The sequence below is a fragment of the Amblyraja radiata genome, chromosome 8, assembly GCF_010909765.2.
Source record: "Amblyraja radiata isolate CabotCenter1 chromosome 8, sAmbRad1.1.pri, whole genome shotgun sequence".
NCBI classification, from domain to species: Eukaryota; Metazoa; Chordata; class Chondrichthyes; order Rajiformes; family Rajidae; genus Amblyraja; species Amblyraja radiata.
In genome coordinates this window covers 7250530-7277093 of record NC_045963.1, presented here as the reverse complement: position 1 = coordinate 7277093, position 26564 = coordinate 7250530, and the positions used below count along the sequence as shown (strand labels likewise).

Genomic DNA, 26564 nt, shown 5'->3' with positions numbered 1-26564 from the left:
AGTATAATCACACAGACACCCACCGACTGTGGCAAGACCTGAATACTATACATAACTGCAAAGTGAAGTCAGGCAGCATCGCCGGTGATAGTGTGGCCCTTCTTCATGAACTTAATGCATAAAACTTAACCCCCCCCCCCAAGGGCCTGTTTCCACACTGTATCACTCTATAACTCTAAGGCCAACAGGGCGATGATATTCTTCCAGTCAGACTCTGTGTGCCTCTCCCCAGGGTGACTGTTGCAGAAGTAAGATCTGCCTTCCTGAGCGTGAACCCATGGAAAGTAACTGGTCCGGAGGGAGTCCCTGGTCGTGTCCTTAGGAACTGTGCAGACCAACCAGCGGGAATGGTGATGGACATCTTTCATCTCTTCCTACTACATCTGAGGGCCACCTGCTTCAAAATGAACCCCTATCATCCTGTTGCCAAAGAAATGCAAGATCTCATGCCTTAATGATTCCCATCTAGTGGCCTTGACATCCACCATTATGAAGAGCTTTCAGAAGCTGGTTATGGCACACGTTAAATCCAGCCTAACACTGCAGCTCACCCACCATCACAACAGGTCCACGTCTGACGTCATTTTCCTGGCCCTACTCTCATCCCTGGATCACTGGATAAGAAGGACACCTATGTCAGACTCATATTCAAAGGCTTTACTCTGCTTTTAATACCATTATTATCCATTCTCACCTCCAAACCCGTGGATCTTGGGAGTTATCACTCCCCTCTGCAACTGGATCCTCAACTTCCTGACCAACAGACCACAATCAGTGAGAATAGGTGACAAATCATCCTCTGCATTAATCTTCATCACTGGTGCCCTGCAAGGATGCGTTCTCAGCCTCCTATTATACACCTTCTACACTCATGACTGTGCAGCAAAATACCAATCCAACTCAATTAATAAGTTCACAGACGACACCACCACAGTGGGCCAAATATAAGTACAGGAAGGAGATTAAGAACCTCCTCACCTGGCACCAAGACAACCACCCCTCTCTCTAAGGTAGCAGGGCAAAGGAGATTGTGGTTGACTTCAGGAAGCAAAGCAGCACATTGATGGCCCCAAAGTAGAGTTGGTTGAAAGCTTCAAGTTTTTTGGAATAAATTTCACCACCAATTTGTCCTGGACAGCCTCATCAAAGCTATGGCTAAAAAGCACAGCAATGTTTCTACTTCCTTACAAGCTTTAGGAACTTCAGCGTGTCCCCAACAACACTGACCAAGTTCTACAGATGTGCCGTAGAAAGCATTTTATCGCGATGCATCAGAGCATGGTTTGGGAACAGCTCCATCCAAGACGACAAGAAATTGCAGAGATTTGAGGATGTTGCCCAGACCATCAGGCAAACCAACCTCCCATCCATTGACACAGTAGACCCATGGCCTGTTTCCATGCTGTATCTCTAAACTGTATCTCTAAACTAAGGAACATGCAAAAGCAGGGATAAACGACTGAAACAAAGTGGAAGGTTCGTTGTCTGCAATGTAGAATCAGAAGTTGATGCATAGTGGCTGCCAAAGAGAGACAATGCATCAGATAAATTAAGAATGCATGAAAGATACCAAATCGGCACAGATAAAATTCCTCATAAGGCCCATTCTTAGTCACGTGTGTGACCAAAAATATGAACAATTGTGGAATACATCTCTTCCAATTCTGAAAGCATTACAGGTATATTATTTTGTACTGTATATAGGACTCTTTTTTTTTCCAAAGTTCATCAAGTGAAATTTTTATGTTATGCTGGCGTTTGTTTAGGGTCAGAGGTCAAATATGACTGGTCACGTGTGTGATCTCACAAGGAAGCATTTTTTTTCCCCATAACTCAGTTCTATCTTACAAACTCTGGGAATTTAAAAAAAGCTAGAATGTTCATATCTTTAGCAGACATGCATTATAGTTTTGTAGAGGAAAATTGCAATGCATAAGATTAATCTCTTACAATAATTTTTTTAATGTATTATTTTATGTTAAGACATCTAGTCACATGTGTGAAATTTGGTTCACTTTCCAAAGAATGGTCCTTAAAAACTCAGTGAATTTTAAAAAGCTAGAATGTTCATATCTTTAGCAGACATGCATTATATTTCTGTAGGTAGGAAAATAGCAATGAATAAGATTAATCTCTTACAATAATTTTTTTATGTGTTACTTTTATGTGATGCCATCCGTCACATGTGTGACATTTTGCTTCACTTTCCAAAGAATGGCCCGTAAGTAAAATGATTAAGTAAATCAAGTGAATTAAAAAAAAAAAATTATACCAGACAAATCCCCATATGAATAACACTGCAATTTCAAAGAAAAATGACAGCCTCCAGCACCAAGGTGTTGCTTCTCTGGCTGTAAGTACAGTACCTAGAAAGACCTCCTCGCAGGTAAACCCTATAACGAAGGATGGGGGGGCGAGAGAATGGTATCCGTTATTGCCGATTGTCCGCTATAACCGAGTACGGTTTTTCTCCCATTGCCATCACTACCTGGGCGCTGGGTCCGAATCCTGGAGCCCCGTCACGGAGAGCCCAGTGGGACCTCCTTCACCACACCGAGCACCACTGCCCAAGATGGCACCTCCGCGCGACTGGGGAATGGCAATAACCGCTGCCCCTGCTGCTGATTCCCGCAATCAGAGACTGGGAGCAAAACGGGATGTCTGGGGCGTTGGCATGGCGGGGTGAGGAAACCTTGTCCAGCTCTGAGTGAGATTCCCACGACCAACTGTCAGCCCGGAGTTCGGGGTGAAAGGACATGGATCCTTAACGTTAACGTTACTTTTTCCGAAGACACTAACCTGCCGGGTATACCAAGTTCTTTTTAACAGCTACAAATGTACTTTTGTTACTGCAAGCTAAAAATACTAAAAGCTGTTTGTTACATTGTTTAATAGAGTTAAGTACCAATTGAAGCAATGGCTTGTCAATTTCAATGCCTTGACAGTTTCAATAGTCTCTGCGGTCTTTGTTGTTAAAGAAACTGTCCGCTATAACCATAATCCATTACAAAGTCCATAATAACGAGGATTTACTGAACATTTTTACTGCTTCCTCTCTATCCTTACATTTTACGAGACAGCAAGATCTCAAATCACAACCACTATCATCTGCAGCATAAGACCGGCGGTGATTTGATGTGACAACTGCCAGAGAAATGACATAGACTGCGAGTGAAGATCGTGTGGCATAATAGTGTTATAGGAAAAAAACAAACCACCTCATTACCAGGAGACATTTTGGGTCGAGGCCCTTCCATATTCTCCAGAGATGCTGCCTGGCCTGCAGAGTTACTCCAGCAATATGTCCTTTGTGTATTAACCAGCATCTGCAGTTCCCAGTTTCTATGCCTCATTATTACTGCTTGAACTAGTTGGGGGAAGCACAGGTAGATACATACCTGGACTCAACATCGAGAAAGCACCATATTATATCAAGATAAATTAATCCAGTTTCTATTCTAATAATTGAAATAAACAAAATCCCCAAATTCTAATAATAAAAACTTTAAAACAAACCAAAATGAGATCATTACATATTCAAACAAATGAAAATATTTGGATATATGCAAGATAGTTTGCTGTCACGAAATAAAATGCAAGGCAGCAGTTAGCTTCTTAAAATGCAAAATCTTTCCCTGCTGCCACCCAATCATGGGAAAAAATGAGCATGAAACACTTTAAACATTATACCTGAATCTAAATAAAAACATTAGATAAAGGAAATGTTTCAAACTATGAATCAAAATCACACATCTATATTTGGCTTCTAAGAATTCAATTTACCTATGAGACAAAGTTGTAAATGTAACTTTCTTACCATATGTGCAAGCACAAAGTCTGTCCGTTCCAGAACAGTACACCACTGAGATAAAAGGATCTAGTTCATTACTGCTCTCTTTTCTAGGTGGTTCCACTTTAACTAAAGTTTCAAAAGTTGAGAGATCTAAAATTTTTATAAATCCTTTCTGAGTAGTAACCACTAAATGGCCCAGACTGGAAGCATCAGCTTTCTTTTCTCTCACAATCCCATTTCTTGATGTCAATGCAGCTTCATCGATTATTTCCTCACAATCATCGTCTTTATTATCCAACACATCTGGTGGAAGTAATATTAGTGAGGTAATTGCATCCTGTGGATCCCTGATATGTTGGACTTTAACAGGTTGCTCTTCTAAAGTTACTATACGTGTGCTGTAATTCATCTTGTAAAGCAGAAGATAACCACCACTCAAAGTCCTTTGCTCAGGCTGGATTATTAGTGGAGTTTGTGTATTGGTGGGCGAGTCCTCCTGTAGAAAACCATCCGCATTAATCCCAATGGTCAGATTCGATTCTAAATCTCCTTTACTTCGGTTACACAATGCAGAGTTTAATTTATTTAAATTATTCAAGGCCTCTACTTGACTTATTGCACTCAGGGATGGAATAGGACAAATTCGTAGCCCTATCAAAAGGTGAATTCCGTCAGCGCAGGGCGTGATAGAATCAATGTGAAGATTCTCCTCTTCGGTAAACTTTGGCAACCGTAGACAATGGACGAGGGCACCAGGTTTGGGAACGACTGTACTCCACTTGTCAGAGTCTGCAGAGGGAAGATTAGATGCTGCATCAGCGAACTGTTGAATGTACGTCATGGGTGGGTCCTGCAACAACAGCTGCTCCTGGCTGTCTAATTCCATTTCTATTATTTGCGGAACTGTGAAACCTTCGTCGTGTAAACCTTTACTCACCAAACTGTTCATTTGTGCAAAAACCTTGCCTGCCTTTTCATCTGATTCTTTAATGCTGTAAAGCAACAACAGAGGCAAAGTCCTTTTTACTATTGGTGAACTTAGTTCAGAATTACTACCGGATTCATTGTCCAAAGATACTTGGTCAGATACACTTTCATCTCGAATTCTACTTAGAGAGTCTATGGACCTCCGTGAGCGAGTACTAATAGGCGAAGAAGTTGCAGATTTGTAAGATAATAAAACTCCTGCTAATAAACATGGAAATGGAATGTTGTGCTGCTCGGCGTGCTTCTCCTTAGCCTTTTCACTTTTATTCTTCACCATGGATGTGTTGCCACCCAGTTCCTCCAGATCCTTCACAGTACCCTCAAGAACATTTGCTACTATTTCCCACTGGAGCTTTTCAGGCTGCTGGAGAATGCTCAGTGCTGTCACATCCACACTGATGTCCATGCTGCATTCCTTCTGAGAAGTTTGCCCTAACAAAATAAGATTTGCAAGTTAATATTATAAAATATTAATACACCTGCCAGATCTATTCCCAAGATTGGTAATATTAACATTTATCACAATAATTAGAGAACTGTCAAATCATTCTTCAACTCTGACATTAACATGACATTTGGTGACTTCTGCTTCCCCAAAGTTGAAACCATGCAACTTCCTACAAAACAAGTAATTTGCAATATGTCTTATAGATACTGTATACATTCATGTGCAGTACCTTCACAGTCTCATGCTGAACTCATTTACTAGAAATACAGTCATTTTCCACATTTAGCATTAATAAGTGAGACATGTTAAACTAGCTGGGTTTTTTTGCCTGCTTGGCACCTTCATAAGTTGGGAAAGAGCATTTATTTGACCAAAATAAATGAGCAAATAACATTTGCTGTGGGTGGAAGGAATAAATAGTCCCGAACAATTAGGTCAACAACAATTCCTCTTATCCTAAGAGCACTACATGATCTTTTATGCTAGTACATGGGGCAGATGGAGTCATACAACATGAAAACAGGCCCTATAGCCCAACTTGCCCTCGCCGACCAAGATGCCCTATCGACACTAGTACCACCTGCCTGTGTTTGGTCCATATCCCATTAAACCTTTCCTATTCATGTACCCGTCCAAATATCTTTTAAATGTTGTTATAGTGCCTGCCTCAACTACCGCCTGAAGCAGTTCGCTCACCACCCTTTGTGCAGAATAGTTGCCTCTCAGATTCCTATTAAATCATACCCCTCTCACCTTAACCCCATGTCCTCTGATTCTTGGTTCCCCTAATCTGGAAAAAAGCTTCTGTGCATTTACCCTATCTTTAAGATTACCCATCATCCACCTGCAGTTCAAGGAATAAAATCCAAACCTGCACAACTTCTCCCGAAACCTCAGGCCCTCGTGTCAACATCCTCGTAAATCTTCCCTGCATTCTTTCCAGCTTAACATCGTTCTTATATTATAGCAGGGTGACCATAACGGAACACAATACTCACCAACATCTTGTACAACTGTCTCATACCATCCCAATGTCTACACTCAATACTCTGACTGATGAAGGCCAATGTGCCATAAGCCTTCTTGAGCACTGTATATACCCGTGATGCCACTTTCAAGGAACTATGTACCAGCACTCCCTAGATCCCTCTGCTCGAAAACTCTGCCCAGAGCCCTGCCATGCACTGTGAAAATGGCTAAAATATTGAACATGGTATCGTGCATCACTCCCTCAGTACTACACTGAAGTATTAGTCTAAACAGGTAATTTTCTGACACATAAGCAAGACGACCATCAACTGAACTTTAACAAGGCACATCAGCACACACTGCAGTTATCAGATAGCATAAGCTCGGAATTGAATTTAACAGGGTTTTCTTTGTGGATTGGTCTCACATAGTTTCAGATGATCATGAAGTCATGTGCTGGGATGACATAGAAACATAAAAAATAGGCCCTTCGAGCCTGCACCATCATTCAATATGATCATGGCTGATCATCCAACTCAGTATCCTGTACCTGCCTTCTCTCCATACCCCCTGTTCCCTTTAGCCACAAGGGTCACATCTAACTCCCTCTTAAATATAGCCAATGAACTGGCCTCAACTACCTTCTGTGGCAGAGAATTCCACAGATTCACCACTCTGTGTGAAAAATGTTTTTCTCATCTCGGTCCTAAAAGACTTCCCCCTTATCCTTAAACTGCGACCCCTTGTTCTGGACTTACCCAACATCGGGAACAATCTTCCTGCATCTAGCCTGTTCAACCCCTTAAGAATTTTGTAAGTTTCTATAAGATCCCCCCTCAATCTTCTAAATTCTAGCGAGTACAGCCGAGTCTATCCAGTCTTTCTTCATATGAAAGTCCCAGGAATCAGTCTGATGAACCTTCTCTATACTCCCTCTATGGCAAGAATGTCTTTCCTCAGATTAGGAGACCAAAACTGTACGCAATACTCCAGGTGTGGTCTTACCAAGACCCTGTACAACTGCAGTAGAACCTCCCTGCTCCTATACTCAAATCATTTTGCTATGAATGCGAACATACCATTCGCTTTCTTCACTGCCTGCTTCACCTGCATGCCTACTTTCAATGACTGGTGTACCATGACACCCAGATCTCGTTGCATCTCCCCTTTTCATAATCGGCCACCATTCAGATAAAGTCTACTTTCCTGTTCTTGCCACCAAAGTGGATAACCTCACATTTATCCACATTATACTGCATCTGCCATGCATTTGCCCACTCACCCAACCTATCCAAGTCACCTTGCAGCCTTCTAGCATCCTCCTCACAGCTAACACTGCCCCCCAGCTTCGTGTCATCCGCAAACTTGGAGATGTTGCATTCAATTCCCTCGTCCAAATCATTAATATATATTGTAAATAGCTGGGGTCCCAGCACTTTCCAATTTATCAGATGCATCAGATGCACTTTCCAATTTATAAATCAAAGTTAACATATTTTTAGTAAAACTACTAACAATAATTAGATTTTTGCCTCTTCTCTGATACACACTATCGCAACTCAAGTTCCCATGTTCAGAAGAACTAATGTAGATTGTGAAAAATGTCTGCCACACTTGAAGACTGACAAGAGCTAACACTGATTGCTTATTATAACATTGTAAACCTACAATATGCACAATGACAATTTGCAGGGGAAGTGTTCCAAATTTGATCATACCTGTAGCTGAATCTGTTCTGGAATGTTCTTCACTATCAGAATCTTCCAGCTGATCATCACTATTTCAAGAAAACAAACACATTGAGATGAAGCACATTTCAATGCAATACAAGACAAACTGTGACGTATTTCAGCAGTCTGCCATGATAGTAACCTGAGGCAACAACTAATAAAATACAAAGTAATACTTTTACACTGGTTCCTTACCTGTCCCCTTCTAATTTTGGTATATCAGAACAACTGGAAGAGTCTTCTAACCACGCCAGAGTCGGCCTGCGGGATTCACTACCTGGCCCATGTTCCGTTCCAGGCAGAGAAATCAGTCTCATAATTGCTGCATCGTATGGATTGATGTCAAATTTCAAATGAACCTATTTTATTTAAAAAGGAAGGTGTCTCAGATGAATAAGCCAATGATATATTGCAGCATTGCACACATGTCTCACATGGCCAGAGTGGTAGAACACACGTTCCAAAAACAATTCTGAGATATTGGGTAACCAAGTGCAAGCACCACACGGATGTTGAAAAGCAAACTGAAGAAATGTCATTACAAGTTATCCTGCGAGTGATTAGTTTCAAAGTACCAGTGGTATAAGTATGTGAGAATGAAATCCAGCCTCTGCCCAAGATGCCATCCACAGAACAAAGATGGATCCTGACTTCTAAGTTTGGATATACATCGCAAACAGTAGTGATCCGTGCACAGATTCCCATGGAACGCCACTGGTTACAGACCTCCAGCCTGAATATTGTACTTCTAGCAATATCCTGTCTTCTTTCAATAAGTGCTGGTGTAGGATTCCCCAAAAGCTAATTTGCAAGTTGAATCAGTCGTAAGGAAGGCAAACGTAATGCTCGCATGTATTTCAAGAGGGCTAGATTACAAAAACAGGGATGAAATGCTGAGGCTCTATAAGGCGCTCGTCAGGTTGCATTTGAAGTATTGAAAGCAACTTTGGGCACCATATCTGAGGAAAGATGTACTGGCTCTGGAGTGGGTCTAGAGGTTTACAAGAATGATCTATGGAATGAGTGGGTGAACATACAAGTAAGATGTTAGTCCTTGCTGTCTCCTCCCCTTCCTCAGCCCTCCTGCTGTCTCCTCCCATCCCCCAGCCTTCAAGCTCCTCCTCCTTTTTCCTTTCTTCTCCCTGCCCCCCCACCCTCGATCAGTCTGAAGAAGGGTTTCGGCCCGAAACGTTGCCTTTTTCCTTCGCTCCATAGATGCTGCTGCACCCGCTGAGTTTCTCAAGCTTTTTTGTGTACATACAAGTATGATGAGTGTTTGATGGCACTGGGTCTGCTTAGAAGGATGAGGGGGTACCTCATTGAAACTTACCGAATAGTGAAAGGCTTGGATAGAGTGGGAGATCCTAGGACTAGAGGTCATAGCCTCAGAATTAAAAGAAGTTCCTTTAAGAAGATGAGGAGGAATTTCTTTAGTCAGAGGATGGTGAATCTGTGGAATTCTTTGCCACAGAAGGCTGTGGAGTAAGTCAATGGAAAATGTTAAGGAAGAGATAGTTAGTACAGGTGCTAGGGGTTATAGAGAGAAGGTAGGAGAATGGGGTTGAGAGGGAAGATAGATCAGCCACGATTGAATGGCGGAGTAGACTTGATGGGCCAAATGTCCAAATTCTGCTCCCATCACTTATGACTCCCTTTTTAAAAAAGTAATAGGCATCTCTCTTGGCATTGTAGCTGGAAAGCTTATGCCATGCATTGACCTGCACAGTATCAAATGCTTCGTCTTTTGTGGAAGTTGTTATTGACAACTTGATTTCATTTGTATACACTTGACAGAAATAAATGAAACTGACATTTCCCCTAGTTTTATATTCTCTCCTTCTTGAACAGTTCCTTGGGAGGTTTGAGTAACTTATTTTCATTCTGGCTCAGGGTTCTGAGGTGAGTGATGAGATCAACGTGGGACCTGCAGACTGCTATATGTGGAACAGGTTGCTGATCCTTTCTCTGAGCTCCCAAAGAAGCACGAGGTTCTCAATGCCATCCCTGTGCTGATTAATCATTCACCACAGATTTAGAGAGCTAATGAGAATTCCAAAGGAGACATTGGGAACATTTTAAGCAGTTCTTGTCCCCCTGTTAATCAGTTGCTGTGACAGCCGTGGGCTTGTTGTGTAGTCAGTCTCCAGTTAGACATGAATAATGATGTGGCTCGTTCAGTAGAGCTAGTGAGTGTAATAATTAGCTTGATTCACTCATCCTTCCAGTTGATTTGGGAGAAAGGGTTTGTAATATCACCCCAACACTTTGTGGTAGGTGACTCATATATCTGAACCATACAGAAGGTAGGAATGGCCACAGACTGTGCTGCTAAACTGGAACTGATAATAAATTGCATCAATATCTGCAGGGCGGCTGCTATGCAATAGAAAAGTACATTTTCCAGGCTATTATCATGCATCTTGACAGTCAAAATGATGGGGTAGGATGATGTGTTGTTAAACAGTGGGGCCAAACCACTAGAGGATCTTTGTTGAGTTAAGTCCAACTTTAGATATGATGAATGTGTACTCCTATCTTTATACTGAACATCAAAACCAGCAAACAGGTTTCACAGGCAAAGATTAGGCAGCAAGAGCAACAGTGAGATTTCTTCTAAAGCACATGGCAAAAAAGTTGGGGGAAATTCGATATATGAAAATTTCACATTCCTTGAGATAGCGTCATGGGAATTTGTAGCTCCTGAAGTGGCTTTCAGCTCACATTTTATCCTCAGTACAGCACTGGAATGCATGTCTGGCCTTTGTTCTCATCTCTGGATTTACAACTTTTACAACTGTAAAACTATAGCGCCTCCACCAAATCACAGCTGACATCAGCTGCAAATCAAACCTACCCTGAAGTGACAAGAACAAAAGAATCTGTCTGTAGAGTGAGAGTGTCAAGCAAGAGTGAGCAACGATAGTATACGTTGACCTTCCAACGCACATCCTAGATCTACAAATACCTTGATTCCATACTCTCCTCCCAGATAGTCCCATCTGACTACATCCGAGTCATCTTCAAATACCTTGATTATATCCTATCATCTCTTGTCCAGTCCCTGTCAAGCGACATCCGAATTATCTCCAAATACCATGTCCATCCTATCCCCCTTGTCCAGTCCTCTCCGACCTACATCCAAGATAAGCACTTCTAGACCCCCATTGCCTCATCTTTACATTGGACGACCAGTCGCTTTACGCCTCAAACCCACATCACGAAGGACTGAAGGCCATCCAGTTCTTCCTCGAACAGAGATCAAACTAATTTCCTCTACTAAAGGGACAGTTAACATGGCTTTGTACTCAGCCAGTAATATCTTACTAACATGACTGAGATTTTTGATAAGATGACAAAGGTGGTGGATGTTGTCTACATGGCAAGTGATAAAGTCCCCCCTGCTAGTATCATCTAGAAGATTAAGATGAACGGGACCAATAGTAACAGATTCAGAACAGACTTAGTGAAAGAAGACAGGATATTGCTAGAAGTACAATATTCAGGCTGGAGGTCTGTAACCAGTGGCGTTCCATGGGAATCTGTGCACGGATCACTACTGTTTGCGATGTATATCCAAATGACTTGGATTTAAACAGACAGGTTTGCAAATCACAACAAGATTGCTACGGTCACAGACAGTAGGAAACGTACACAGCGAGATATAGATCAGCTACAGAAATGGTCAGAGAAATGGCAGATGGAGTTTAATCCAAGCAAGTGCACGGTGGAGGTCAAATGTAAGGGGAACTATACAATTAATGGCATGATCCTTAACGGCACTGACTTGGCATTCAAGTCCATAACTCGTCCAAAAGGTGCGTGTGAATCTCTGTCGCATGGAAAGACTGCTGGCGTAATTGGATGGAGGTGAGGGAATAGGTATGGGACACGTGTTACACCTCCTGCGTTTGCAGGGGGAAATACCTGGGGAGGGGGTGGTGTGAGTGGGAAGGGATAAGCGATCAAATGAGCTATGAAGGGAGCCGTCTCTGCAGAGGGCGGAAAAGGGCGAGGATGGGAAGAAGTGACTAGTAGTAGGATCATGGTGGAGGTGTTGGGCAATGTTGGAGAATGATGTGTTAGTTGCAAGGGCTGGTGGGGAAAGGCGAGGCGGCAGGGGAACTATTGTTTCATCTCTAAATGCACAATAACACAATACTGCACCAATGCACAAAATAAACACAAATACTCTAAGTGCAGCCAACTAAAGACCTATAAAGCTGGAGGAAGGAACTGCAGGTGCTGATTTAAACTGAAGATTTAACTTCGCGGGACAGACAGCATCTCTGGAGGAAAGGAATGGGTGACGTTTCGGGTCGAAGAAAGGTGTCGACCCTTCAGACTGTAAGGGTCTAAAGCAGTGGTTCCCAACGTGGGGCGTACGCCCCACAGGGGGGCAATTTGATTTTTAAGGGGGGCATCAGGTAAACATATGTAGTTTATGTTTCAGATGTTATTTTGAGTAAATTCCATTTTCTGAGAATTATTTCTTTGTCTGCTCGTCAAAATATGGGGGGGGGGGGCATCAGGGTTTTAGAGGTGATTAGGTGGGGCATGGCCAAAAAAAGGTTGGGAACCACTGGTCTAAAGTGACTCCACCACTATGCCACCATGTCTTTTAACCTCTGGCCTTTGTCCAACCATTTTCCTATCAAAACTCCCCTTATTATGTATACTACTTCGTGTGTGGACGTGGCGTCGAAGGACGAGAAGCCGAAGCAAAGGAGTGGAAGCCAAATAACCGAAAGCGTACGAGCCGAAAAGCCAACTAACCGAAAGGGCGGGGCTCCTAAAAGCGAACTAACCAAAAGTGTGGAACGCCTAAAAGCAAACTCACCCAAAAGGCCGCTCTGCCGAAAAGTCAAATAACGGACAGTGTCGCTGGGGGGGGGGGACGGGACTTGTCAACGATTGGTCCAGACCCCCGTGTCCATCGCATCACTGGCCGGGGGAGACGGGAGGGTGTGGGTCATTTTCCCACACAAGCCATAGGTGACTGGGCATTCTGAACCTGAGCACCAAGTTGTAAGCGGTTGAAGGAGCGCATCCCTCGGGACAGCACCCACTCTCCCACGGCCACCCTCCACCTCGTCTCCCCCGTGCGGCTGCACTGTGACGGGCTGTGTGACGGCAGCGCACACGCACACACACACGGGGCCGGGTGGAACAGAGGTGTAGGACAGCCTGGTCCTTCCGCCCACCCAGAGTCACTGACCGCGATGCACCACCATCGGACCCCAACCCCCACACCAGGGTGATTCACCACCCCGATTCCCACCCGGGGGTGGGAGATTGCAACCTTCACGTGGTCCACCCTGTTTCGACTAATGCAATCAACCCGATGTGCACAAACAAGATCAAATAGAACAAGTTGACCTACAACTTTAGGCTGTGCGCGCCACACGCAAGAAGAAGAAGACTCCCACCCCCTCAATACCCACATCGAGTGATTCAACCCCCACCCCGGCCGCGGGGACAGACGGCTGGGGCATTGGCAGCCATAATAAATCGCTTTTAAAACATGGGGGGATGGGGGGGGAGACACAAATTCCCTGGCGGGCCGGTGACAAATGTGCATGACAACGAACAAAGTTATCTGCTCCCACTCCCACCCCCCCCCCCCCCCCCCCCCGACTACAAGAAGCACACTTTATTAATTGTTTAAACACAGTAATACCGTCTGGTTGCCTGCGTAACGCACACAAGCTCCCACGCTCAAAACACCTGATAATCTGTAATCGGTTTTAACCGAAGATGGACACAAAAAGCCGGAGTAATTCAGCGGAACTTAGGTTTATCCTGTTTCCATTGATTATCCTTGAGATGTTTCTAATTGGAGTCCACCAGTGGTAAATTAAATTGATTGGACATGATTTGGAAAGTCTATATAAGGTCCCACAGTTGACAGTGCAAAAACCAAGCCATGAAGATGAAGGAATTGTCCGTAGACCTCCGAGACAGGATTGTGTCGAGACACAGATCTGGGGAAGGGTATAAAACAATTTCTGCAGCATTGCTGGTCCCGAAGAGTACAGTGGCCTCCGTCATTCTTAAAAGGAAGAACTTTGGAACCACCAGGACTCTTCATAGAGCTGGCCACCCGGCCAAACTGAGCAATCAGGGGGGAAGGGCCTTGGGTAGGGAGGTGACCAAGAACCCGATGGTCACTCTGACAGAGCTCCAGAGTTCCTCTGTGGAGATGGGAGAACCTTCCAGAAGGACAACTACATCTGCAGCACTCCGCCAATCAGGCCTGTATGGTAGTGGCCAGACAGAAGCCCCTCCTCAGTAAAAGGCACATGACAGCCCACTTGGAGTTTGCCAAAAGGCACCTAAAGGACTCTCAGACCATGAGAAACAAGATTCTCTGGTCTGATGAAACCAAGATTGAACTCTTTAGCCTGATTGCCAAGCGTCACGTCTGGAGGAAACCAGGCACCACTCATCACCTGTCCAATACCATACCTACGGTGAAGCATGGAGGTGGCAGCATCATGCTGTGGGGATGTTTTACAGTGGCAGGAACTGGGAGACTAGTCAGGATCAAGGGAAAGATGAACAGAGCAAAGTACAGAGAGATCCTGCATGAAAATCTGCTCCAGGGCGTTCTGGACCTCAGACTGGGGCAGAGGTTCACCTTCCAACAGGACAACGACCCTAAGCACACAGCCAAGACAACGCAGGAGTGGCTTTGTGACACGTCTGTGAATGTCCATGAGATGCCCAGCCAGAGCCCGGACTTGAACCCGATCGAATATCTCTGGAAGGACCTGAAAATTGCTGCGCATCGGTGCTCCCCATCCAACCTGACAGAGCTTGAGAGGATTTGCAGAGAAGAATTGGAGAAATTACCCAAATACAGGTGTGCCAAGCTTGTAGAGTCATACCCAAGAAGACTTGAGGCTGTAATCGCTGCCAAAGGTGTCTCAACAAAGTACTGAGTAAAGGGTCTGAATACTTATGTAAATCTGATATTTAAGTTATTTATTTTTAATTACTTTGCAAAAATTTCTAAACGCCTGTTTTCGCTTTTTTATTAATGGGTAGTGTGTGTAGATTGTGTGTAGATTGATGATAAAAAAAAGAATTTAATCAATTTTAGAATACGGCTGTAACGTAACAAAATGTGGAAAAAGTGAAGGGATCTGAATACTTTCTGAATGCACTGTACATTGTACCAAACTACTGTTGTGTTGTGTCTTTTTAAAATTGCTGGGGGTTTTTTTCTGTTTTTTCCTTTCTTTTTTCTCACCAATATGTAATTACTGATTCTGTTCTATTCTGTTTTGTAGTTTTTGCACATTCCGCAGGCGTTGTCACTTTTCATTTCACTGCACATCTCGTATGCGTATGTGACAAATAAACGTGACATTTCTATCAGGTCTCCCTTCACCTCCAACGTTTGAGAAAATAATCCAAGTCCACCAACCTCTCCCTGTAGCTGAAACCCTCTAACCCAGGCAGCATCTGGTAAACCTCCTCTGCACCCTCTCCAAATCTTTCCTTAATGAGGCGACCAGAACTGTACATAATACTCCAAGTGCAGCCAAACCATAGCCCGACGGTGGCGCAGCGGAAGAGTTGCTGCCTTACAGCGCTTGCAGCGCTAAAGACCTGGGTTCGATCCTAACTACGGGTGCCGTCTGTACAGAGTTTGGACGTTCTCCCCGTGACCACGTGGGTTTTCTCCGAGATCTTCGGTTTCCTCCCACATTCTGAAGACGTACAGGCTTGTAAATTGTCCCTAGCATGTGTAGGATTGTGTTACGTGTACGAACTTGGCGGGCCAAAGTGCCCGTTTCCGCTCTGTCATAAAACTAAACTATAGAGCTGTATCATGACTTCCTGACTCTTATATTCAATGGTGCTAGCTATGAAAGCAAACATACCATATGCCTTCATTACCACCCTCCTATCTGCTTGTGTTGCCACCTTCAGTGAGATATGAACTTGGATTCCAAGATCCCTCTACACATCAATTTTGTTGCGGGTCATTCCATTAACTGTATGCTCTCTCCTTACATGCAACCTCCCAAAGTTCTACACCTCATACTTGCTCGATTTAAATGCCACCTGCCATTTCTCTGCCCATTCCTGCAGGTGATCTATATCCCACCTTTTTTTCTGACAGTATTCCTCACTGTTTACAACTCCTCCAATTTTGGCGTCATCAACAAATTTACTCACAAACCCATTTACGTTGACGTCCAAGTCTTTTATCCAGATCACAAACAGCAGAGGTCCCAGCACAGATCCCTGATGAGCTCCATTGGTCACAGACCTCCAACTAGAATATCTATCTTCCACAACTCTGTCTTCTATGCTTCAGCCAGTTCTGAATTCATACATTCAAATCATTGTAAATCCCGTACATCTTAATCTTCTGGATCAGGCTACCATGAGGGACCTTATCAAAAACCTTACTAAAATCCATTCATACAACGTCCACCGCCTGACTTTCATCAATCTTATTCGTCACCTAAAAATAATCAAGTTTGTAAGACAAGATCTGCTACATTCAAAACCGTGCGAGCTATCTCTAATTAGCCAATTCTCTTCCTGATGGAAGTAAATCCGATCTCGAAGAATTCTCTCCAATAGTTTCCCTACCATTGAAGCGAGGCTCACTGACTTAGTTTCCTGGATTCTCTCTACTTCCTTCTTAAACAAAGGAACAACAATGGTCTCACTGCAGTCCTTTATTCCTTGCCTGTGGCTAGAGAAGAAGCAAAGATCCTTGTCAGGGCCCCCACTTGCTTCTCGCGATAACCTGGGATCAATCCCATTAGGCCTTGGGCCTTATCCACCTTAATGTTCTTAGAGCCTCAGCACCCCCTCCTTCTTGATCTCAAACACCCCTAGGATATTTGTATTCTCCACACTGATTTCACTGAACTCCAATTTGTCTCCTAGGTGAAAACAAATGCAAAGTACTGATATGTTACCTCAACTACATCCTCCAACACCAAGCATAGATTCCCTCCTTTATCTTTGAAGTCCTACCTTCTCCCAGGTCACCTCCTTATATTTAACATGGAATAGAAAGCCTTGGGAATTTCCTTAATCCGACTCAGCAATTTGGCATTTCTAATTGCCCGCTTGAGTTCTTTCCTCTTCGCTATATATTCTTCATAAGTCCTATCTGATGCCACCTTCTGAAACCTGACATCCGCTTCCTTTTTCTTCCTGACCCAGGAAGGTTTACCAGATGCTGCCTTGGTCATCCACGGGTCCCTATCCTGCACTTTGATCAACAGGCCTTAAGATGACTGCCACAGGTCATCTGTGGACTTGCCCAATAGCAACTGCTTTCAATCTCCTTAACTCCTGCCTAATGGCATTGTAATCTACCTTGTCCCAATTAAGCACCTTCCCCCAACGTCGAGACCTGCCCAATTCAATACAATCTGTTCCGTTTTCATTTCAGATCCCCAGGCTCCTATGGATCCTGGGTGGTCTGTGACCAAATAGTAATGAGAGTAGCACAAAAGAGACGGAATGATAACACCACATGAAGTTACACAACGGATATGCCCTCACTCAAGGGGGCACGGAGGCGCAGCGGTAGAGTTGTCTGTACGGAGTTTGTACCTTCTCCCCGTGACCTACGTGGGTTTTCTCAGAGATCTTCAGTTTCCTCACACATTCCAAAGACGTACAGGTTTGTAGGTTAATTGGCTTGGTAAATGTAACAATTGTCCCTAGTGTGTGTAGGATAGTGTTAGTGTGCGGGGATCGCTGGTCGGCGCAAATTCTGTTTCCGCGCTGTATCTCTAAACTAAACTAGGTTCAGATGAAGTAAATCAGAAGTAAAAAATGCCGTTGGAAAGAAATTAAAGGACAATTTTTCAGCAGCCAATTACCATAAGTGTAGACAAAAGAATCAAGAGAATCAAGAAAATTGATGGGCAGATAGTTTTCTGAAATGGATTGTCAATACACATACCGTTCATAAAATACTGACATCCTATCTGGTTTTACAATAATATGTAATCATTTCTCCACAGCCCATTATATTTTCTTCAGCTGGACTGCAAAGTATTTAAAAACAATCAGGAGCACCCACAGAAAGTCACATTTTGGAATAAAATACCTTCATTATTTTAGAAACGTCCCATACACAGATCTTGCCGCGTCTTGTTGAAGCGGCCAGGAAATTAGGAAAGCTTCCAAAGCCAACACATGCTATTCGGTCAGGGACATCTATGCTGGGAAACTGTGCTGGACTTGTTGCCAACGTTATGGATAGTGGCACATTTTGTGTGTGTTCTCCTTTTACGAAAGGACAATTAGGAGAATGTCGCTCATGCTCAGACCTAAGTTGCATATAGAAAAAAATAATAATTTGTCAAGAATGCAACTGCAAATAAGCACAGTTGTAAGCAGACTTACTTTTATTTCATGAAGCTTAATCAATTTGTTTCAAAGGACTCAATAGAAGCATTTTGATTTATTAAGATTGCAGCAGCAATTTCCAGCCCATATTCTAATTAACAAGAACGGTTCTGCAATTGAACATCAAGCTACATGAAAAATATTAGTTAGAAACAAATCTATGTTTTTCTTTTATATAATGTAAAATCTAGCCATGAGACTGAGCAAATATTACACAGTAAATTGGTTCTGTCTGCTTCTTGTTGCCTCTCTCTAGTATCACTTTATGGAGGTATCCTTACAAATTTATTCACAACATATAGTCACAGAGTTAGAGTGATACAGTGTGGAAACAGGACGTTCGGCCCAACTTGCCAACACTGGCCAACATGTCACAGCTACACTAGTTCCACCTGCCTGGATTTGGTACATATCCCTCCAAACCTGTCCTATCCATGTACCTGTCTAACTGTTTTTTAAACGTTGGGATAGTCCCAGCCTCAACTACCTCCTTTGGCAGCTTGTTCCATACACCCACCACCTTTTGTGTGAAAAAGGTACCCTTCAGACTCCTATTAAATCTTTTCCCCTTCACCGTAAAACTAGTCCTTGATTCACCTACTCTGGGAAAGAGACTCTGTGCATCCAAGGATGCCCGATGATAGAATCCTGCCTGAGCTTGATTTGAATGTTAATGCTGTAGAAATATTGGAATAACTTTAACCAACTTGATTTAGTCCTCATAATAAGCAAATGGAATGATGCAGACCACTTACCAAGGTTCATCTGTGGGCTCCCAGCATACCAAGCAAACACTACACGTAAAGCACATTGCCCGGTCATCCCCAGAAGAGGCTGGCTAAATAGAAACAAAACATAGGTCACAAGTTCTTTCAGTGAGCAATACTTGCTTCAATGTCAAAAGTTTGAGACAGGAAATGCGATTCCTCCTAATGGATGAATCAGACCAATTCATAACGAGTTGGTCTCCATTTGTCGTCTTTTTGGAATCATATGGTGCAACACAATTGTAAAAGCTAATTGTTTCAGGACTGGACGAGGGATGGTCAAGATTATAAACAATGATCTCCTTATTTTTTTTCTTTATGTCTTATTCTCTTTTTCCTATTTTCTTTTCTTCAACTTTCTTCATTCATTCGTCTTTTTTCTTCTTCTTCACACACTATATATCTCACGTCTTTCTATCCTTTACTATCTAATTTATTTTTCTTATTCTTATCTTTCTTTATTATAACAAAATAAATAAAAAAGAAGGGGTACATAAAATGTATTATGAAAATATATATTAGGCACTTTGGTGCCATTTGATTGTACTTGCTTCTAATAAAATAAAATATTTTTAAAATAAAAAAAATAAATAAAAAAATTTGAGACAAAATTAAAGAATGTTTTACGCCTAGGCAGCAGGCACGTGCCGGACGTGGATTCACCGCATTGTGGCCGGGGAGGGAAGCAGCTCGGGTGGCTGCGAGCGGCCGCCGGGACCCGACACCAGAACTGGCCGCCACTTAAGCACATGCCGTCACTATTTATATTTAATAATGACCATTTTATAATTGTAGTCAGGATAGGCAGTGCTTACCTTGCCCACCATGACGGCACGTGCCTGCTAGGCAGGATGTTGGCACAGGACGAAGAAACAATGCTTTTTTAGCCTCTCATTGGATAAATATTTCATACCCAACTGACTTCCAATCCCACAAAGCTAATGCAAATTCCATTTACGACTCAGTTTTGAAACATAATGCATATTTCATACAGTAAGATCATGAACTGAGATCAAACACTCAGCAAAAGTTTGACTCAGCAGTAAGAGATAACTCTTCCTTATTAAACATGTTTCTTCTTATCCCCTATGGATTATATTTGTGGTATTTTAATACATAGTTCGACAAATATCAAAGAGAATGGCTGGAAACTTTCTGGTAATAAATGTGATAGCTTACTTGGTGATAGAATCCTGCCTGAGCCATTGGATCAGGTTGAGCCCATCTGTATCCTACGTGTGGCCAGGAGGTGAAGGTTTCTCGTCTGTTAGCCTCACTATACATTAGTGACCTAGATGGAGAGTTACAATGTTTTATATTGCAAAGTCTACAGGTAATATGCATTTTCTTCGATCACTGTTCGAGTGCCACTAGCAATTGGCATGTTAAACTTCTGTTCCTTGTTGGGTACCAGATAAATTGGTTTCTTTCCAATCTATCTGCAAGGTGCTCCCCCAAATCACCTTTTCAAGCTCTAAGAATATGTTTTTCATATCCAGCTTTATTAAAGCATTCAACAGCAAATGGGGTTTATAAAAAGTTAAAATAACAAACAGAAGGTAGAATAAAAAAGTGAATTATAGTGAGCTTCCATATTCAGGACTATACTCAGCTCTGAGTGTTTTGGTCTTTTTGCAAAAGGTAAGGAGTTTGTGTCTTTTTCCTTTCCGGTTGAACCAAGTACAATTGGCCAGGACAGCTGAAGCCAGTGAAGGTAAGAGGCAGACCAATTTAAAAGTAACCATTGCTGCATCAAATTAGTTAATTACATAGTAATTTAAAAAAAGGCAAGATGAAACAGAGCAGCCATGTTGGGTGAGATGCTGTGTGAAGGGGAAATGCTGTGGAGAGGTCAAGTGTGAGTTCAACGAGGAGGCTATCAGCAGCAGGTTAATCTATTGTGCGAGTCTCGTTATTTAATTATTGATTTAGCAGCAGTGGTAATGGCAGGCAAGTTATTGCAGTGTGTCTCCTGCATGATGTGAAGTCAGGGAAACTGCTGGTCACCCTGAGCAATACACCTGTGGGAATTATGTCCAGGTGCAGCTCCTGAAGGACCGTGTTAGAGAACTGGTGCGGTCACAGTGGCGCAGCGGTAGAGTTGCTGCCTTACAGTGAATGCAGCGCCAGAGACCCGGGTTCCATCCCGACTATGGGTGCTGTCTGTACGGAGTTTGTACGTTCTCCCCGTGACCTGCCTGGGTTTTCTCCGACACCTTCGGTTTCCTCTCACACTCCAAAGACTAGGTTAATTGGCTTGGTAAATGTAAAAATTATCTCTAGTGGGTGTAGGATAGTGTTAATGTGCGGGGATCGCTGGTCGGCACGGACCCAGTGGGCCAAAGGGCCTGTTTTGCTCTGTATCTCCAAACTAAAACTGGTGCAACAGTTAGAAGACCTGCGGACCATCCAGGAAAATGAGAGCTTCTTGGACAAGACCTATAGCGAGGTTGGCACACCGAAAGTCCAGGAAGAGAGAAGATGATTGACCATGAGGAAGGGAATTAAACGTGGAGGCCAGGTGACCCCAGTGGCCATACCTCTTCAAAACAGGTACACCCTCTTGGATACTATCTTGAGTAGCAGGCAGGGCTGTGACACCAACCCTGGCGCTGAGGCTCAACATGGAAGGGTGACGTCAGGCAGAGCCATAGAGGAGGGCGACTCGATAGTTAGGGGGGCAGACGGGAGAGTCTGCGGCAGCAGTCAAGTCTACAGGATGGTGTTCTGCCTCACTGGTGCCAGAGTGTAGGATGTCTCTGACATCTTCAAGAGGTAGGGGGGGATCAGCAGGAAGGTATTGTGCATGTTGGCGCAAATGATATCGATAGAAGAGGAAGGAGGCCCTGCAGCATGAGTGCAGGGAATTGTGTAAAAGGCTGAAAAGCAGGACTTCCTGGGTAGTTATCTCTGGATTGCTTCCAGTGGCACATGCTAGTGAGGGTAAGAACAGAAAGATAGGGGAGATGAATGTGTGGCTGAGGAGTTGGTACAGGGGACAGGAATTCAGTATTCTAGATCACTGGGAACTCTTCTGGGGCAGAAGTGACAGATACAAGAGGGATGGTTTGCATCTTAACTGAAGGGGGAACCAATATCCTGGCAGGCAGGTTTGCTAATGCTACACGGGTGAGTTTAAACTAGACTGACAGGGAGTGGGATATTACACAGGGATGAGGCAGGTGAGGGGCTAGAAGGGAGAAAGGATAACTCTAGATTCAAAACGGTGACCTCTGTGGAGCCAAGGAGATTGGTGGGGTCCGCAACGAGTATTTCTCTGTTTTTACCGTGGAGAAAGACACAAGGATTTAGGAGCACAGGAACATAGTTAATTGAAAGTGGCAGCTCGGGTACATAGGGTAGTCAAAAGGCTTTTGCACATTGGCCTTCATCAGTCAGAGCATTGAGTATAGAAGTTGGGAAGTCATACTGCAGTTGCATAAGACGTTGGTGAGGCTGCATTTAGAGTATTGTGTTCAGTTTTAGGCGCAATGGTATGGGAAAAATGTTGTCAAGCTGGAAAGGGTGCAGAGAAGATTTACGAGGAAGTTTCCAGGGCTCGAGGGCTCGAGCTATAGGGAGAGGCTGAGCAGGCTAGGACTCTATTCCTTGGCATGCAGGAGGATGAGGAGAGATCGTACAAAATCATAAGAGGAATAAATTGGGTAGACACATAAGAGTCGGGGAATAGAGAACCAGATGAAATAGGCTTAAGGTGAGGCGAGAAAGATTTAATAGGGGTATTAGGGGTAACTTTTTCTCATCAAGCGTGGTAGGTGTATGGAATGAGCTTCCGGAGGAGGTAGTTGAGGCAGGTAGTATTGGGACGTTTAAGAAATATTTTGACAGGTGCATGGATAGGACAGGTTTGGGGGATATGCGCTAAATGCAGGCAGGTGGTACTAGTGTAGATGGGACATGTTGGCCGGAGTGGGCAAGTTGGGCTGAAGAGCCTGTTTCCATACCAAGACTCTGACACAAGTGTTAGATGTCCCGAAACAGAACAATTAAATTCTAACTTGCAGCAGTACAAAAGATATGTAAACATAATATTCTTTAAACACCATAATAAGCAATAATAGTGCAAAGACATAAACAATGCCCCCAAGTCTATGTAGTTTGGACCTTATTTGGAGGTTGTAGTGTTTAATAACCTGATGGTTGTAGGTAAGAGGCTGTTCCTGAACCTAGACGGTAGAGTTTTCAGGCTCCTATACCACCTTCCTGATGGCAGGAGTGAAATGAGAGTGGTGCCAGGGCGGTGTGGGTCTCCGATGATGATGGCTGCCTTTTTGATGCAGCGACTGCTGTAGATCCCTTAGTTGGTGAGAGGTCAGGACCAGAGGTGTACTCTACAGTATGGCCAGTCAGTATGCTTTCTACTGTGCACCTGTAGAAGTTCAAAAAGGTTATGTTGACATTCCGAATCGAGCAGAAGCATTGATGATTGCATCAATGTGCACGCCCAGGAATTAATCTCTCCACCACTCTCCATTGATGATGACAGATTTATGGATCCTCCATAGTCCTCTTCCAAAGTCCATAATCATTTCCTTGGTTTCACTGACGTGAGAGCAAGGTGGTTGTTCTGGCACCATTTGATCAGTCAATCAATCTCCCTCCAATACTCTGACTCATCATCTGTAATTTATCCAACAACAGTGGTGTTGGCAAATTTGAAGTTGGAGTTGGAACTGTGTCTGGCTACACAGTCATGAGTATAGTGAGTGGAGCAGGGGGTTGAAAACAGTCTGAAGGTGCTCTTGTTCTGATGATTACAGAGGAGATTGCTGCCAATTCGTACAGATTCTGATCTGTTGATGTAGAGGATCCAGTTGCAGAGGGACGTGCAGAGGCCCATTTCTGTGAGTTTGGAGAGGATGATTGTGTTGAACGCTGAGTTGTTGTCTAGGCGTATGTGTTTTTATTGGCCAAGTGGTCCAGTGCAGCCTGTGAGATGGCATCCACTATTGTCTGAAGAAGGGCCCCAAACCAAAATGTCATCTATCCTTTTTCTTCCGAGATCCTGCCTGACCTGAGTTACTCCAGTAGTGTCTATCCTCTATTGACCTGTTGTGGCAGTAGATACATTGCAGTGAGTTGAGGTTCTTGCTAAGGTTGGAGTTGACATGTACTATAACCAACCTCTCAAAGCACTTCATCACCACGGATGTTAGTGCCACCGGTCGATAGTCATTGAGGCACGTCACCTTGCTCTTCTTGGGCACCGATATTTATTGATGCCCTTTGAAACCAGGTGGGAACCTCCGACCTCACTAATGAGAGGTTGAAGATGCCGGCAAAAAACCAGTTGGTCTGCAAAGGTTTTAAGAACACTGCCAGGTATACTATCAGGTCTAGACATCTTCTGTGGGTTCACCCTGTCGAAAGATCTTCTGACATCAGCCTCTGTGAGTGAGATTGGGGACCCGGGAAGACACATCAGTGCTCAATGCAGATAAGTGAGAGTTGGTGCATTTTGGAAAGTCGAACCAGGGAAGAAATATTGAGTGAAGGATAGGTCCCTAAAGGGTGTTGTACAGCAGAGGAATCTAGAAGTACAGGTGCATAGTTCCCTGACAGGGGCATGACAGGTGGATTACACGCTCCTTCATCTATCAGAATATTGAGCAAAGAAGTTGCGGCACTCTGTTACAGTTGTACAAGACAATGGCGAGGACGATGAAGTATTATATTCAGTTATAATCACCCAGTTATAGGAAGGACAGCTTTAAGCCAGAAACGGTGCAGAGAAGATGTACAACGATGTTGCCAGGACTCGAGGGCCTGTCCTATTGGGAAAGATTAGGCCATCTAGAGATTTATTCCATTAAGTGCAAGAGGCTGAGGGATAATCTTAGAGACATATAAAATCACGAGACAAATAGATAAAAGTACAGAATCTTTTCCCCAGAAAAGGTAATCAATGACTGAAGGGTGTAGGTTTAAGATGAGAGGGCAAAGGTTTAATAGGGGCAACATTTTCCTCAGAGGGTGGTGGACACGTGGAACAAACTGCCAGTGGAGATGGATGAGGGAAGTACTATAACAGCATTTAAAAGACACTTGGACAGGTAGAAAGGTTTAGAAAAGGTTAGGAATGCAAAAGATTTAAAGGGATAGGGGCCATACATGGGGAAATGGTTCTCACTTTGATGGGCAATCTTGGTTGACACATAGATGAGCTGGGCTGAAAGGTCTGTTTCACTGCCGTATGACCCCCATGACTCCTTTGAGACAATACATTTAACAGATGCTATTTTTTCAGATCGTGTGCAATCATGATTAGCAGTCTTAATTTTAATCCTATGATAAACACCAATTTATTGCCAGTTATCATTTTGGTCACTACAGAATTGAATACAACCAAAGCTGATGATGGCCTGAACATGTAAGCTCACGTTTTTCACCTTAAACCCAGCAACAGAAAGTTAATTAACGTGCAAAAACTTTGTTTATAAGACAAATTATTTTCTGGACATGTAACACAACAAATCTGTACACTTTAAAAAAATAATAAAGGTTTTGCACAACTTGGTCTTAATAAATCATGATTTAAGTCCTGTTATGACAGATTGTAGTTTTCAGATTCAGATTCAAACTTTATCAGGTTAAGCTCTAAAAACCTTAAAGGCATATTACTAAAGCTTTTCACTGTACCTCAGTACACCTGACAAAAATCGAAACAATAAACATTTTGCTGGGAATTAACAAAACTATGAGTTATCATGTACCCATTATTCAGTCATCCATAATGATATACAACCATCATGATGCAAAGATGTTCAAGATCCCCTAATCTGTATATTTCAACAAAAAAAATCAATCGTCCATCCCAAACCCAGTTGCACTGGTATGAGAAACTGTGCCAAATACATTACTATGGCAATTACATTGCAAAACACAATAGCTAAAAAGTGGCTTCTTTAAATATTAATTTCCAATTGATTGTGCAAAACGAGATAAAATAAAAGCAAGTTTAACATTATAACTTGGTTCCAGTCGAACATCTGTGCACCAACTCATACCTGTCTACTGAGCGACCAGGACCCACACCAAGTTCAGGCCGTGCACACGGCAAGAGGTAGGATAGCCTATCCATTACAGATGAGGCTACAGACAGGGCAGAAATATTATGATTGGTCTTTTTCAATTCATTTACAATGGCATTAGCAACTGACTTCAGAGTATGATGAGGAAGATGAAAAGTGACTGTTGCCCACTGCAAAAACAAAAATGGACGTGTTACTGCAACTCCAGAGAAATATAGATTCAGCATTTCACAAAACAGTTTTATTAAAATCTAGGCTGGGTTCCCTGCTTCACCCTTTCTCGTAACCTCATAACTTATCTTTCAGGAGAACAAGGGACATCAATTATAACAGGAGGCAGGAATGTTTTGCTTGGTTCCCCACAAAAACTAGAAGGGATAAGAGTAAAGTCAGGCAAAATCGAGACCGATATGTGAGGAGGGG

General features: G+C 43.2%; 1 protein-coding gene across 7 annotated transcripts in view; it reads right to left on the bottom strand.

Moving 5' to 3' along the window:
- birc6 (baculoviral IAP repeat containing 6) overlaps positions 1-26564 on the bottom strand; it is a 344318-nt gene that overhangs the window by 291615 nt on the left and 26139 nt on the right. For all 7 annotated transcript variants that reach the window (XM_033025120.1, XM_033025122.1, XM_033025124.1 and 4 more), the window contains exons 4-10: positions 26118-26311; positions 20269-20380; positions 19078-19160; positions 18021-18243; positions 8123-8286; positions 7916-7974; positions 3818-5212 (exon numbers count right to left, since the gene is read on the bottom strand). In XM_033025120.1, coding sequence (XP_032881011.1) covers positions 3818-5212; positions 7916-7974; positions 8123-8286; positions 18021-18243; positions 19078-19160; positions 20269-20380; positions 26118-26311 — 2230 coding nt within the window. The remainder of the gene's footprint in view (positions 1-3817; positions 5213-7915; positions 7975-8122; positions 8287-18020; positions 18244-19077; positions 19161-20268; positions 20381-26117; positions 26312-26564) is intronic.